The sequence below is a fragment of the Chiloscyllium punctatum genome, chromosome 41 (assembly GCF_047496795.1).
Source record: "Chiloscyllium punctatum isolate Juve2018m chromosome 41, sChiPun1.3, whole genome shotgun sequence".
Lineage (NCBI taxonomy): Eukaryota > Metazoa > Chordata > Chondrichthyes > Orectolobiformes > Hemiscylliidae > Chiloscyllium > Chiloscyllium punctatum.
In genome coordinates this window covers 33,956,814-33,973,620 of record NC_092779.1, presented here as the reverse complement: position 1 = coordinate 33,973,620, position 16,807 = coordinate 33,956,814, and the positions used below count along the sequence as shown (strand labels likewise).

General features: G+C 42.4%; 1 protein-coding gene across 11 annotated transcripts in view; it reads right to left on the bottom strand.

Annotated features, from left to right (window-relative positions):
* elmo1 (engulfment and cell motility 1 (ced-12 homolog, C. elegans)) overlaps positions 1–16,807 on the bottom strand; it is a 281,631-nt gene that overhangs the window by 189,816 nt on the left and 75,008 nt on the right. For 10 of the 11 annotated variants that reach the window (XM_072560697.1, XM_072560695.1, XM_072560693.1 and 7 more), the window contains 3 exons: positions 16,132–16,182; positions 12,649–12,818; positions 2,907–2,942 (listed from right to left, as the gene is read on the bottom strand). In XM_072560697.1, the coding sequence (XP_072416798.1) occupies positions 2,907–2,942; positions 12,649–12,818; positions 16,132–16,182 (257 nt within the window). The remainder of the gene's footprint in view (positions 1–2,906; positions 2,943–12,648; positions 12,819–16,131; positions 16,183–16,807) is intronic. The other variant, XM_072560705.1, reaches the window with a different exon arrangement.

Genomic DNA, 16,807 nt, shown 5'->3' with positions numbered 1-16,807 from the left:
TATTTTATTTCTAGGAACTTAATACAACCTCAGCTAGGACATTTTCATTCTAATTATATGAATACATTTTTAAAAAATAAAATTATTAACTGCAAAGCCAGAGGGACCATTTCAACTTCATCAGACAAAGACAGCCTCCATTCACCCCTCTTCACAATTAGGTGCCTTTCTGGAAATGCTTACCAGGCTAATGAAGGCTACCAGTCCACGCTCAGTGAAATGACTTTAGCTCTATTACCTTTTAAAGAGACAGTATCTTAATGCTGGGCTTCAGAAAGTTTGTTGAATTTAAGTACTAGTTTCAAATTACTGGTAACCCATATTTTAAAAGACAGTTTGCTTCTACATACAGGTCTGAACTTGGCCCCATCAATTCATGGAATCATTCAAAAGTGGGTAAAAAAAAAGCTATATCAATTTAATAGTCCATTGTTACAGAGTATTTCAGTCAATGCTCCTGTAAATTCAGGATGACAGTCTTTTAGGTTGTTGGTAATCCTGGCAGCCACTCACAAGCAGTCATTTGACAGACATGCTCAAAGGCATCTTGCAAGTACATTTGATCATTTCTGTGTGTGAAGTGACAACATTCTGCATTGGTCTGGAATTCATTCAAAACAGGATTAAGGTTTCTAAAGTAGGACACAGCCACACAATAGTCTCCTCCCAAAAACTGCATCCAAGAAATACTGTCACTTAAATGAAAGGTTGTTATAACTTGCAGCAACCCCAAAACCAACAATGATGCTTTCTCTTCAGGTTTTCACAGTGGACTTACAAAGCAATAACTTTCACAAATTTAAGATAAGTTCCTTTACAATGCCACACAATGAAAAAATAAATAAACTCATTGGCTCAGTAAGAGCTGAGGTTCATCACATTAATAACCATGAGGATCTCATTACATAGACTAGCACTAGACAAGCTTGTATCTTCATTCATCTATTTCAGAAAGGTTCATGAAATTTAATCAAAGTAGCAATAAAACCAACCTGCAGATAGAGAAGTAAAAATCTCCAGGTTTGAATCTTTTACCCATAATCACACTAATATTTTAATCCATAAAATATGATTTTATAGCTTGGTAATCAGGATGCTACTTTTTTTTTTTTTTTTTTATTTCAAAAATATACTTTATTCATAAATGATTTGATGGTCTGTACATTGGATCATGCCATACATATGTCCATATTTACAAACACAGATTCGACTTTATTCTTGTCCTTTACAATCCTGTGCATTTTTTCAATCTTGTATATATACATATATTTGGCTGAGGCATCAGCAGAGCCCAAAAAAACGTCTGTATGGGCCCCCTGTTATTCTTTCGGCAGGCCGATCTTACACGGTGGTCTTTCCCCACCGCGCCTTGGCGGCAGCTGCCCCAAGCTTCAGCGCGTCCCTCAACACGTAGTCTTGGACCTTGGAATGTGCCAGTCTGCAACACTCGGTCGGGGTCAACTCCTTCAGCTGGAAGATCAACAGGTTTCGGACCGCCCAGAGAGCGTCCTTCACCGAGTTGATGATCCTCCAGGCGCAGTTAATGTTCGTCTCGGTGTGAGTCCCGGGGAACAGGCCGTAGAGCACGGAGTCCCGCGTCACGGCGCTGCTCGGGACGAACCTCGACAAGCACCACTGCATTCCTCTCCAGACTTCCTCTGCATAGGCACATTCCAGAAGGAGGTGTGTGACAGTCTCGTCCCCCCCGCAGCCACTTCGAGGGCAGCGTGCGGTGCGGCAGAGAGTCCGGGCGTGCATAAAGGATCTCACAGGCAGAGCCCTTCTCACCACCAGCCAAGCCACGTCTTGGTGCTTGTTGGAAAGTTCTGGCGATGAGGCATTCTGCCAAATGGCTTTGACAGTCTGCTCAGGGAACCGCTCGACAGGATCCGCCCTCTCCTTTTCCCGAAGGGTCTCAAGGACGCTACGTGCTGACCACTTCCTGATGGACTTGTGGTCAAAGGTGTTTTTCCTCATAAATTTCTCCACGAAGGACAGGTGATACGGAACGGTCCAACTACTCGGAGCGTTCCGCGGCAGCGAGGCCAGGCCCATCCTTCGCAACACCGGGGACAGGTAGAACCTCAGTACGTAGTGACACTTGGTGTTTGCGTACCGGGGATCCACGCACAGCTTGATGCAGCCACACACAAAGGTGGCCATCAGGGTGAGGGTGGCATTGGGCGTGTTTTTTCCCCCATTGCACCGGTCTTTGTACATTGAGTCTCTTCGGACCCGGTCCATCTTTGATCTCCAAATGAATTGGAAGATGGCCCGGGTGACTGCGGCGGCACAGGTCCTGGGGATAGGCCAGACCTGTGCCACATATAGCAATACTGAGAGGACCTCACACCTGATGACCAGGTTTTTTCCCGCGATGGAGAGCGACCGTTGCCCCCATCTGCCTAGTTTCTGTCTCATCTTTCTGATCCGCTCCTCCCAGGTCTTGGCGCACGCCCCAGCCCCCCCGAACCAAATACCCAGCACCTTCAGGTGGTCAGTCCTGACGGTGAAGGGGATAGAGGAATCAGGATGCTACACTTTAGATAAAATATTTACTGTGTAGCTCAACAATTTTACAAAGCAAGTGGCATTTATTGGTCAGTAAGTGCCTTCATTATTTTAGTTAGTATGCTTTTGGGTCATTTGCAATCTTTGTGATTCTGGAAACTTGCATTAGGGATGCAGACTGGCAAGGAAAATAAGACAGTGCAACAAAAAAGGCGCTTTTTAGTGAAGAGAGGAAGAATCATCGAACTGCTCATTATCACATGCAAAACAAAGCATTGCATAGAGCAAGAGGCAACACAGATCAGAGCAGGAAGCATTATTTGAAGGTGTGAGGGCTTGATTTCCAACCATGCAGTGAGAGATTGCAAAAAATGACACTCCATTTGGATTCTTACCATGGCTTCATAATCTTCTGCAGTTTCTGATAACGTCTGTAAAAATTTAAAAACTTGCACATATTACACAGTTCTCCAAAACGAAGCAACTTACATAGACTGGCACTAGGTAGGCTTGTGCCTTCAATTTCCCCCAGATTACTAGTTCAGAAAGGATCAAGAGTTGGAGTTATACTTTAAATGCAAGACAAAAAAAAAAGTTCAAGGCAAAATTATTTGTTTCTAACAGGAGTAATATTCCCACTCAAACCAATATATGACCTTAGAATCAGAGGCTGTAGTTTGGGTGAATAAAAGTTCTCCAAAGTATTTGAGCTGGTAATATTGTTGCATACTGGAACATGAGTAAACATTGTCATACCCCAAATCTACTCCCTCATTAATAGAAACATTGGGGTTGGGCAAAAATGGGGAGAAGAAAAATAAATTTCCAGATCAGAAACCACAGTGCTCAAAATTCCATTGTACTCATCTACACAGGAATAAACAAGAACTTTGTAAACTTGAATTGTATTGTTAAAAAGGAGATGATGCATGGTCCATGATGCCTTTGATAGTTCTTTGAAGAAGCTATCTTCAAAAGAAAAACTCCCTTTTCTTTCCCTGCAGTCTTGCATTTCTTCCCAGCAAGTACTTATCTAATTTTCTTTTGAAATCACTTTAAGTGAATGCACTCTAGATCGTACCTCACAGCATGTTCAGAAAAAAACTCCCTATTGTTTATTCTATCAACTATCTTAAATTCTCTGATAACCAATAGTCCAGCCAATAGAAACAATTTCTCTTTGGTTACTCTATCAAAACTTGACCAATGTTTTGTCCTGCCGTCATCCTTACTGCATCCCTCAATCAGGATTGTTGCTATAAAACAGGTTAACTCAGACAACATTTGACGAAATGCGCTCACATTTTCTTTGAAGGAACACAAGGCAAATCTTTGGGAAACCCATGCAGATGGCACAGACTTGGCAGCTGGTAGCAAGAAAGGCAGAACTGCAGCAGATCTGGTGGACTGAATTTGAAATTGCAGCTGACAGAGTCTGTGTGTGATTAACTGTCTGTGAGCAAGGATGTTGGAAGATTTCATCTGTCCTGTTAATAGTTAAATACATATGCTGGCCTTACAGAGAATTACATTGAATGTACAACACAATATAGACATTTACATTGTTCAGTCAATGCCAGTGTTTGTGAATGGAGCAAGTCTCCCCTAACTAAACATTATCTAATCTTGTCTCCCTCATGTGTTTGCCCAGCTACCTTTTAAAAGCATACACGCAATTCACCTTACCTCGAAGGAATAGCAATTTCCACATTCTCAGATCTCAAAAACATAGAGTCTTATCCAACACATCCAATCAAGTTTTTAAAAAAAAGCAAAAAATGCAGATATAAAAATTCATTATTCAAACTAAATATGCCTACACATATGGTTTTTCACAGGATGTGGACGTTGCTGACTACATGAGTATCTATTGTTCCCAAGGTAAAAACAATGACTGCAGATGCTGAAAACCAAATACTGGATTAGTGGTACTGGAAGAGCACAGCAGTTCAGGCAGCATCCAACGAGCAGCGAAATCGACGTTTCGGGCAAAAGCCCTTCATCAGGAATAAAGGCAGTGAGCCTGAAGCGTGGAGAGATAAGCTAGAGGAGGGTGGGGTGGGGAGAGAGTAGCATAGAGTACAATGGGTGAGTGGGGGAGGAGATGAAGGTGATAGGTCAAGGAGGAGAGGGTGGAGTGGATAGGTGGAAAAGAAGATAGGCAGGTCGGACAAGTCCGGACAAGTCAAGGAGACAGTGCTGAGCTGGAAGTTTGAAACTAGGATGAGGTGGGGGAAGGGGAAATGAGGAAGCTGTTGAAATCCACATTGATGCCCTGGGGTTGAAGTGTTCCGAGGCGGAAGATGAGGCGTTCTTCCTCCAGGCGTATGGTGGTGAGGCAGCGGCGGTGAAGGAGGCCGAGGACCTCCATGTCCTCGGCAGAGTGGGAGGGGGAGTTGAAATGTTGGGCCACGGGGCGGTTTGGTTGATTGGTGCGGGTGTCTCGGAGATGTTCCCTAAAGCGCTCTGCTAGGAGGCACCCAGTCTCCCCAATGTAGAGGAGACCACATCGGGAGCAACGGATACAATAAATGATATTAGTGGATGTGCAGGTAAAACTTTGATGGATGTGGAAGGCTCCTTTAGGGACTTGGATAGAGGTGAGGGAGGTGGTGTGGGCACAGGTTTTACAGTTCCTGCGGTGGCAGGGGAAAGTGCCAGAATGGGAGGGTGGGTCGTAGGGGTGTGTGTAAAAAATGTCAGTGTCAAGTCGGTCATCACTAATGGAGATGGAGAGGTTCAGGAAGTGGAGCGAGGTGTCAGAGATGGTCCAGGTAAATTTAAGGTCAGGGTGGAATGTGTTGGTGAAGTTGATGAATTGCTCAACCTCCTTGCAGGAGCATGAGGTGGCGCCAATGCAGTCATCAATGTAGCGGAGGAAGAGGTGGGGAATGGTGCCGGTGTAATTACGGAAGATCAACTATTCTACGTAGCCAACAAAGAGACAGGCATAGCTGGGGCCCATACGTGTGCCCATGGCTACCCCTTTGGTCTGGAGGAAGTGGGAGGATTCAAAGGAGAAATTGTTAAGGGTGAGGACCAGTTCGGCCAAACGAATGAGAGTGTCAGTGGAAGGGTACTGTTGGGGACGTCTGGAGAGGAAAAAACGGAGGGCTTGGAGGCCCTGATCATGGCGAATGGAGGTGTAGAGGGATTGGATATCCATGGTGAAGATGAGGCATTGGGGGCCGGGGAAACGGAAGTCTTGGAGGAGGTGGAGGGCATGGGTGGTATCTCGAACGTATGTGGGGAGTTCCTGGACTAGGGGGGATAGGATAGTGTCAAGGACGACCGACTTGAAACTGACATTTTTTACAAACCCACTGACTCCCATAGCTACCTGGATTACACCTCTTCCCACCCTATCTCTTGCAAAAATGCCATCCCGTATTCCCAATTTCTCCGCCTCCGCCGTATCTGCTCCCAGGAGGACCAGTTCCACCATAGAATACACCAGATGGCCTCCTTCTTTAGAGACCGCAATTTCCCTTCCCACGTGGTTAAAGATGCCCGCCAACGCATCTCGTCCACATCCCGCACCTCCGCCCTCAGACCCCACCCCTCCAACCGTAACAAGGACAGAACGCCCCTGGTGCTCACCTTCCACCCTACAAACCTTCGCATAAACCAAATCATCCGCAGACATTTCCGCCACCTCCAAAAAGACCCCACCACTAGGGATATATTTCCCTCCCCACCCCTTTCCGCCTTCCGCAAAGACCGTTCCCTCCGTGACTACTTGGTCAGGTCCACACCCCCCTACGACCCACCCTCCCATTCTGGCACTTTCCCCTGCCACCGCAGGAACTGTAAAACCTGTGCCCACACCTCCTCCCTCACCTCTATCCAAGTCCCTAAAGGAGCCTTCCATATCCATCAAAGTTTTACCTGCACATCCACTAATATCATTTATTGTATCCGTTGCTCCCGATGTGGTCTCCTCTACATTGGGGAGACTGGGCGACATGGAGACATGGAGGTCCTCGGCCTCCTTCACCGCCGCTCCCTCACCACCAGACGCCTGGAGGAAGAACGCCTCATCTTCCGCCTCGGAACACTTCAACCCCAGGGCATCAATGTGGATTTCAACAGCTTCCTCATTTCCCCTTCCCCCACCTCATCCTAGTTTCAAACTTCCAGCTCAGCATTGTCTCCTTGACTTGTCCGGACTTGTCCGACCTGCCTATCTTCTTTTCCACCTATCCACTCCACCCTCTCCTCCTTGACCTATCACCTTCATCTCCTCCCCCACTCACCCATTGTACTCTATGCTACTCTCTCCCCACCCCACCCTCCTCTAGCTTATCTCTCCACGCTTCAGGCTCACTGCCTTTATTCCTGGTGAAGGGCTTTTGCCCGAAACGTCGATTTCACTGCTCGTTGGATGCTGCCTGAACTGCTGTGCTCTTCCAGCACCACTAATCCAGTCTATTTTTCCCACCCCACTGCCGCACAAATGTAGACCTCAAGATGAGGTCCAATTGCCATCAACACAATTTAGCAATCTTCTAATGGAGAACTGTGAAAATCTCTAGTTATTATAATGTCATTAGTTCATTTGTTTCCAATAATCACAAACTGTGATTTTTTAAAAAAAAACAAATGCATCACTGGACCTGCCATTCCCTTCTCTAACTGTATTGTAGAAATTACAGCATGCAGAGCTCCGGCCCAGCTGACTCGTTCTGCTACATTCCTAGTTCCCTGCTTCAATGAATCCCCACGACATCGAACAATGAGTCTCATTCTGTCATTCCAAATTGAGATGGCTGATAAGATAACACAGACCTTACCATGCCATGAAACAGAAACCACCAATGTGTCCATTTCTCCTTGTTAGCATTTCTGGTTTTTACTGCAATTGAGAATAAATGTATGCTAAGGTACAAAAGATTTGCTCTACCAATAATAAATTGACAGACTTGGGGGTATCTGGACAAGCACCCAGTGGCCAAAGGTGAGTACAGAATGTAACATTTGATTAAATCCAGGAATTACCATGTCGGATGATCTGCTGATTGTTTTCTAAAAAGCAGTGAAAATAAAACAAGGGCAGAATTGCATTTTAAAAGGTCAAAAGCAATAAAATGGGGTCAGGCTGGATAATTTCTTTGAATTTCGATAGTCTGACTTCTTGGTCCAGAGTCTCAGTTGCCTCAGGGGGATCACCATCCCCTACAAAACTCATGCAACGTTTTTACAGTTGCAAAAATAAACTTTCATTGAGCCCAGTTTACGTAGCACTCAGTTTGCACCCATCATCCATCATCCATCTCTTAGACAACAAATTCTTCTGCTCATGCTACAGTTAAGAAAACCCCAAAAATGAATTTATTTTAGCAGGGAACATTTAAAACACAAGAAGCAGACTTCAGCTCCCAGTATCCAAACCTACAATTAAAAGTAACCTTAGCAACCATCCCCAAACATACTGCACATTTGCCAGAGTCAGGCAAAAGGGAAGAAAGTTATTGCTATTTCTCTTTCTAAGCAAAGTGCAGTCATACAGAAGTTGTAACAATTCACGTGATCTCATTTTCCTTCATGACTGGATGGCCCTTTTTGAGAACCTGGGGTGGAACAATTACTCCAGAAGTACACAGTGATTTGTTTTTACTCCTTGCAATTTCGTACACTGCATTCACTGCCCACAACGCAAGAAGCTTCTATTCAGTCTGCAAGCACGGCGCAGAGTTTGCTTTCACTCATCATTTCAATCTTCTACCTTGCTCTCACTCTGACCTCAGTCTGCTAGTGTTCCAAGGAAGCTCAGGCCAGCTTCAGGGATAGCACCCCATTGTTCAATGGGGCATTTTCCCATCTTTTGAACTCAGCATGCCATGAGATGGTCTACAATTTTAGATTTTAACCTCTGCCTTTTTTTCTCCTGCTGCTTCATTTTGTTCTCATTTCTTTCTTTAGTCTTTTATACAGCTACTATCTTTCACACCTCAGCTGGACACTTCTTGTGTGTTCTCAGTGTATTTATTAGCACACCTTTGGGTTTTGTACAAGAAAATCTTCAGTCATTAAGAGTGGAATCTTACAGGGGTCTCCATGCATTGGGCTATGGCAAGATTGATGGCAGAAGTGAATGAGAAGTCTGGTCAGGTCTAACTCAACAAAGTAACATCTCACTCCTCTTTTAGATGAATCTGTTCAGAGATGTTATTACGCACCTCTGGAGCAAGTAGGATTTGAAACCAGACCTCATGATCCAAAGATCAAGACACTGTCACTACTCCACAAAAGTCTGTCCTTCTCTCTTTTATGCTTTTGCAAAGCGGCGAGAGAGGTTTCACACTAATGAGTTGCTGATTAAGGGAGTGTCTAACTCGTTACATGCTCTATTAATAGCACAATTTGACACAATTTAGTAAGCTTCCTGACTTACCAAATGCATCTTGCAGGATAGATGTCGAGCTATCTCAACATGTAGGTCAGAGCAGGTACCTGGTGACATCAGCTCACCACAGGCTGCAAACATGTTGTTCAACATCAAACAGCATCTCAGAGTATGACACACCCACACCAGCCTCATTCACACCTCAGGCAACAGCCAAACCCTCATAGTACCTCTTCAATCCTCCTTGCAGGATGCTCAGGCAGCACAGCCTTATGCTACAGGGTGCACCAGCAGCTAGCACTGAAAGGCTGCTGCAGAGACACTTTGCATGCAGGGACAGGTACACCCAACTCATACACTGGAGCCAGCTGTAATACACGGCTGGTGTCTTGCTCTGTTATCCCACTTAGCTGCATACTCGCAGTATCCATATTATACCACAACAATCAGCTCAGTCATACAACCAGGCAGCGTGTCTTGCTGCTCAGCAAACCTTATTCAATTCATTCATAAACTTCAATATTAAAACTGAAATGACAACAGTATTTTTAATTCATTTTCACTGTTCAGATCCAATAATAAAATGTTATTTTATAATTGGGCAATGTTGGATTAATTAGCAATCTCTCACGATGCTCCTCCATCTAATGCTTTGTGATGCCAACTGAAGCCAATCTGTTTTAACTATCAGCACATTCAGGGACAGAGGTTATGATCAAATGTGGGTGCACTGGCTATTAGAGAGTGCACGGGCATTAGTGCAAGTGCAATGATTAATACAGCATTGCTGCTTCTACAGTTAACATTCTGACAGAAAGCCTTTTTTTTAAAAATAATAACACCAACAAAAACAGTCACATTGAACACTGACCATGATGCATTTGCTGAAGGTTCCTCCAGAGCCTTTCAGCACCAGCACTAAGTTTCATGTGAATTATAACAATAATACGTTTATTTCACTGTATAATTCACTTTTAAAATGGAAAAATACCTGTGTTATGTGACAGGAATCAATGGGATTTCTATACCATGACAGGCAGGGATACTCAAAAACTGCCAGGTCGAGAATCCCTTCTCTTGAATATGTATCACCATGTACTCCGTATTTTACCTCTCCAAAGTACACTATGTTGAATGATCCCAACAGCCGCTGAACTTATTAAACTCCAAGCCAACACATTAATGTAGATTTTAGTGAAGGAAGTTTAAAACATTTCTTTTGCCTCCCCTTCTCTGTACAATGCAAAATCGATTTGGTTAATCCATGACCTAGTTTGACAGCTCGGTCACCCAAGTTTGAGAACTGACAGCCCAAAAGAGATGTACAGATTCACACTCCCTCTGTCATAACACACATTACTACTGCATAGGTACCACCTGCAGCCTCCAATAATCAGCACTGAGCACAACACTGAAGTTAGAACCAATTTGTAACAAGAATCGAGTCACCTCCATGTGAAAATCCTAGCGCAGCATGTTTTCCAAAAATGTACAGGAACTATAAAAGACTTTCACTGCAGTGTAGTATACTTGTTCCACAAAAGGTCCAAGTTATGCTTGCCTGGCCAGATGTGTTGGTAGTTCCAGAGCAGAATTTGAACTTTGTCATAAAGGATCCACACTAAGGAAACTTTCTCCCTCACAACTTTAGGGGATTATATTCAATCACATTCTGTAGTGGTACAGGTTCTCCTTCAGAGATTCAAGGAATTGCTCAAATGTACTACAGACAGCAATTTTAACTGAAGGGAATCAGACTGGTCTGCTTTCTATATGCATTATGACATTAATTATACATTAATTGCATTTAAATGCAGGCTGGTTTTAGGGATTCACTTGCCGTTCTATAAATAGGCACAGACTGAAACTGTGGTTACTAGGTCAGTAGAAGTATCTTTTCAAATGCTTAACTTTGCAAATGAAAGTATATTAGAGTAAGTGAAAGTTAGCTCCAGTTCTATCCTTCAGCAACTGGCTGTCTGGAATGTCACATCATTTATTAACATGTGGCCATGGTACTCACTATCATTTGTGATCATACGATGTAAGCACTGGTTATAATGTTGTAGTCAGCTCTTGAAAAATGCAGACCATTAATGCCTGAGACTCTAAGCAAAGCCAGTCTACGGTCACATTATTTCACCCATAAATTTAAAACAAACTTGATAAACAATGGCATTAATCCACACTGGTACTGGCTGCATTAGAATACCATGTGCTGATATGTATTGCGTTCAACTAACAGAAAGGCCTGATTCACTCCACACTTTCTTCATAGAGGTAAAAAACAATGACTGCAGATGCTGGAAACCAGATTCTGGATTAGTGGTGCTGGAAGAGCACAGCAGTTCAGGCAGCATCCAAACACTGGAAGAGTTGCTATACTTCGCTTCCTGTGCTGTTTTACAGTGTATCTGAGAAATGAGTGACTTGACTTGACAATAACAAAAACTTAAGCAAATTTGTCTGGGATCTATAGCTGAAAAATGTGTTGCTGGAAAAGCGCAGCAGGTCAGGCAGCATCCAAGGAGATGGAGAATTGACGTTTCGGGCATAAGCCCTTCATCAGGAATCCTGAAGAAGGGCTTATGCCCAAAACATTGATTCTCCTGCTCCTTGGATGCTGCCTGACCTGCTGCGCTTTTCCAGCAACACATTTTTCAGGTCTGATCTCCAGCATCTGCAGTCCTCACTTTCTCCTGGGATGTATAGCTCAAAGTGCTTGATTGGTTCCTCTATCACCACATCCACCTCCAGCTCCCCCCAAAAAATGCAGCTTGCTGCATTGCATGGCCAGCTCAAATATCAAAACATACATGGTCTTTCTTTACAGCAGGATTTATTTAACTACAAACAATTTTCAAAGCTAGAAGGTGAAAGATTTTTATTTGGAATTTTCCTTCCTTTGGAGGCCTCAGTGAATCAACATGCCTTTCATGTGATAGGATTCTATTCAGCAAAGGCTATTTTAAAGGCACCTACTACCATTAGCTGCATTGTGGATTTCACACTGAGCTGCTGATGTGGAATCACTGACTGGCAGTCCAGACAAGCCTCAGGGGATCTGTAACTAGCTCTTTGCCGCAAAAGCAGTTCAGCTGCTGCTGTCGGTAAAAGCGTGCCACATCTGCTGAGTAGTGTACTGGTTATGCTACTGGAATAACAATCCCAAGAGTAGAAGTTCAAGTTCCACCATGGCAGCTTGAGAGTTTGAAGAGCTTGACAGTGTTCTGATGAAAGGTCACTGGCCTAAAACACGGACTCTGTTCCTTTCTGCACAGATGCTGCTGGACCTGCTGAGTATTATTATCAGCTCCTGCAATAGTTTGCCTGCGCTTAGGAGTCCAGAAACAGTGACGTATTGCCTTAAAGACATTAACTAACGATAAACCTGTGCCCTTACCCAGTCTGACTGATATTGGACACCAGACTCTATCAATGTGGTTGACGCTTGACTGACCCACTGTATTGCCTGAGCAAGCCACTCAATCTTACCAGGTACTGAGGGGTGGGTGACTTTGTCAGCAACACCCAAGAATGAATTTAAAAAGAGACATATTAAAAGGGTTATTCTAGACTGCAAAACAAGACTGCAAACTGAAGTCCAGTTGTTTCCAATATTGCCTCCCTATGATTTAACATATTACTTCCCAGTGCAACACAGATGTTATGTAATTCCTTCCAGCTCCCTCATTACAGACACACCCATACACTTTTATTTAGTAACTGGTTTCATTCTTCACACCCAGATGCTCATTTTAATTATACCTGAAAGATGGACAGATACTTACTCAGATCCACTTTCCACCATCTGTGTTAGGAGGGAGATACCATCGAGATTGATGAACTCCTGAGCGAAGGTAATGTCGCGGGAATGATTAGCCAAATCTTTCAGTGCTTCTAACTTGGCATCCATGCTGGAAGACTGAATCCTCTCATGCAGCCCCTGTGCTGTTTGAGTCTACATAAAAGACACAGGCCAAAAGAAACACAACATGCAGAAAATGTACTGAAAATACAAACATAATTCTTTGCTGCTCTCCTGAGTGAAGTAGATTTGAAATGGGACATAGAAACCACAAAAACTGGCAACCACCCAGCACCAAAATCAAGTGACTATTATTTACGGCTTAGCCACAGAATGGTGGGAAAATGACTTGATAGCAAAGGGTATCACAACTAAACTTTATCCTACCTTCACCAAACAGTCATAATACTCAGAAATGGGAATGGAAACCCATGTTGCTATTCTCTTCACTACTTAGCTTGGACATTGCCTGTGTCCAAGTGAATGGCAATTAAAGGCTTTGCTTGTGAAGGACAGGAAACAACCCATGGACAGAAGTCTCCATAGGAACAGAAATCAGATCCCCAGGGATAGCAATAAGAAACTGGATAAAATAAAGAATTGCGGATGCTGGAGGATCTGGAACGAAAATAGAAATTACCGCCGAAACTCAGCATGCATTGTGGGAAGAAAGCAGAGTTAACATTTTAAGTTTGATGAGTCTTCATTAGAAGAGTTCTGAAGAAGAGTCAGCAGATTTTAAACATTAACTCTGCTTTCTTTCCACAGATGTTGCCAGACCTGCTGAATTTTGCCAGCAATTTCTTTTTTTAATGAAATTGGTCCTCTGTAAACATCAGTGTGGATAAGAATGAGAAATAACCTGCAAAGTACCCCCATCCCATCATCCTCGACGTGAGCATGGCTCAGCTGATAGAATAGTAACGTTAGAGTGAGAAACTTGCCAGAAAGAAACTTAAGCGCAAAGTCTAAGCTGACACTCCAGGGCAATTCTGAGGAAATACAGCATTACTGAATTCATCAATATACAGAGGAGACATTAAACTGAAGTTCCATCTGACCTCTCAGGTGGATGTAGAAGATCCCATGGCACAAGTTGAAGAGAAGATGTATTCTTCTCTTCATCAACAGCTAACCTCAACAAACATCATTAAACTCAGGTGTCACATGATATTTATCACATTCGCATATTGTGTAATCTTGTGTTCAAAATATCTGCACTGCTGTGACTGCTCTTCAAGAGAACTTTATTGACAGTGAGGCACTATCGCAGTCTGATGCTCTGGATAAAGCTTAGCTATTTCAGGAACTTAGATTAGACATTGCGGTTTACATAAAGCCATGTGGTGTATTAAGCCACTCAGTCTTTGGGGTGAGAGGATAAAAAAAAGTGTGAAAGATTTAAATAAATTAAACCATGATGTTGAGTAAAGAGCTACAGACCAACATTAAAATGAGTCTTAAAAAAAAATTGACCTTGTCACCAAAACGATTTATAAGTATGGGACTTTCTATATAGTGTTGTCCATCTTAAAGAATGTATTGCATTATTATTAATGAAAGTTTTGTTTTCCATATACAAGCAAGCACCCAAGATTGTTATACTAGTTTACATTTCAGTGAAAGCTGGTGAGGGATGTTCCTGAATCCTGATTCATTCTTGGGGAGAAAATAATCAGCTTTCCCTCTATTAAAAATTGTTCTTGCACCCACTTAGTTTTTTCAAATATGACAAACCGAAAGAGTTTTGAGAAGAATGTTAATGCTGTCATTATCCTGATTTGCATTCCTGTAAATATCTTCCATATTCAAGTTCTCCTGTCTTCTAAATTCACCTCAATGTCAGAATAAAGACTTGCATTTATGTAGAGCCTTTCATAACCTCAGGTCAGCTCAAAGTTCTTTACAGACAATTAAGTATTCTTGTAATACAGTCATAGTGATAATGAGGTTAAAAAGAAAGCCAGTTGGTGTTTGGCAAGATTTCACAAACCATAATGTTATATTGACGAGGTAATCTGTTTGTAGTGATGTTTTGAAGAATAAATATTGACCTGGGGATATTTCCCTTCACTTGTTTGAAACAGAGTCACAGAACCTTGAGAGGTAGGTGTGATAACAATTCATGATGTGGCATTATTATTTGGAATTTGGCAGTTAGCTAGGCAGAACCATCTAGAAATTCAAGTTTGATGTGTATTCCTATATTGAGTGGAGTGAGAAGGGAATTATGTAGACTTTTTGAATTTTGAGAATGGTACTGTGACGTCTGGCAATTTCTTTACATGCAATTAAGTGGGAGCCTTTTGTAAAAAATAGCCCTTGAGGTGAATAATTGAGTGTTTTAGAAAAACAAGGAGAGAACAGAGGAAACAAATCAGGCTGTAGCCTAGCAACAAAGTGCCCTTTGACAAAGGGAGACATTAACAGTTTTGATTTATAAAGACAGAAAAATCAAGGAAAGTATCTTCTGTTAGAGAGAATTCATTTATTCAGAGGGTAAAAGATTTCAAGAGCAGCAGTGAAGTTTAACCGTCTCCGCATCAGTAGGGCAAGAGAAAAGAAATCCTGACTGATCTAATGTCAATAAAAGGAAAGCCCTAGAAATAGAAAGCTGTGGAAGAGGAATTAAAGGAATTTATGTTAAAAATGTAAGTGAGCCCTGTTAGCAATTTGTTTAATGGTCTCGGGAAAAAAATTATGCAAAGAAGCTCGCATTGAGTGAATGCAGAAGTTTGCCAGAAAGAAACCAAGTTTGGTCGTGCCAACTGAATAAGGAACTTTAAAATGGAAACAAGGTAATCCTTCACTGAGTTTAAGTTTCTGTAAGGTTATCGCTGGCAGTAAAAGGGTTGAATCATTACTTCTGCATTATTTGCAATACAACAATTTAAAATAGTTCTTGTATAATGAAAAACAGTTCATGCTTGTTTGCCTTTGTGTGCAAGAGGTTTAATGTTCTTTTCTTAGAAACACATTGGCAGCCGATTGTGTATATATTCAGTGACTGCCCATCACAGGTACCAAACTGTAAAAAAATGTAGCATGGTCTATCAAACAAGATTTCTCTTTAGAATTGGACGTGACCAGTATTACCATCAGCTGGGATCACAACAGAGGCCTCAGTTTAATGTCTTACGTTAGAGATGGCACCTGTGACAGTACAGTGCTCCCTCAGTAGTGCACTGTCAACCTAGATTATGTGCTCATGCTTCAAGTCGAATAGACAATTTTCAAAGTTAAGACAGATAGCCGTTTACCACAGTGTAATGACAGCTTGCAGCAGCAGCTGACACTGAGCTTCAGTTTTTGGCAGACGACTTACTTTTCACAACCCAGAGCAGAGAAAGCTAAATAGACTGCTTATAAACTGCTTATATCACTGTTATATCACTGCTTATAAACTTTCAACAACATCAATAAGTAGGGCTATAAAAAAAACGTGAATGCCACATAAATCACTTACCGGAGATGCTGCCAATCGAAGGATTGCCCCATTTTTAATTTCATTCCGATTCTGGAGGGGGGATAATCCACATGGTTATACACTGCTGGGCTCATTTTACTTCATAAATATGTTCAAATGTTCAGTTGGTTTGCTTCTCTGCCTGCTAGTCTATCACTAGCAAATGATCTTTTCGCAATCAAAATCAGAATAAAATAGAAACACAAGAGAATTCAACGTTCACACTGATGAATCCTAAGGCTCTCAATGGGAGTTACCATACAAACCAGCAAAGTACAAACTTACCAACCACCAATTTACTCAGCAAGTGAAATATAAAGGCTTCACCATTAAACCATTGTAGCAGCTACTCATTGGAGGGCACAAACTAAATAGTGGACCTAAAGTTCCCAAAGATCTCCAATAATGGAGGTTTTCCTCACTCTATGCTTGAACATGGTGCAGATTCATTGAAAGACAATCCCTGATAAATCAACAATCCCATTATCATTGCATCATGTGACTGTCAGGTTTTGGAAACCAATGACATAAAGAAAAGCCATTTTATGTAATGACTTGTTAAGAACAGCCTGCACTGTCTGATAGGTGGTGGCAGCCGATACAATTATGGCTTTCAAAATTGAACTAGAAAAAGAAGTGGGAAAGCCAAGAAAAATCACAGAGCTACAGGGCCAAA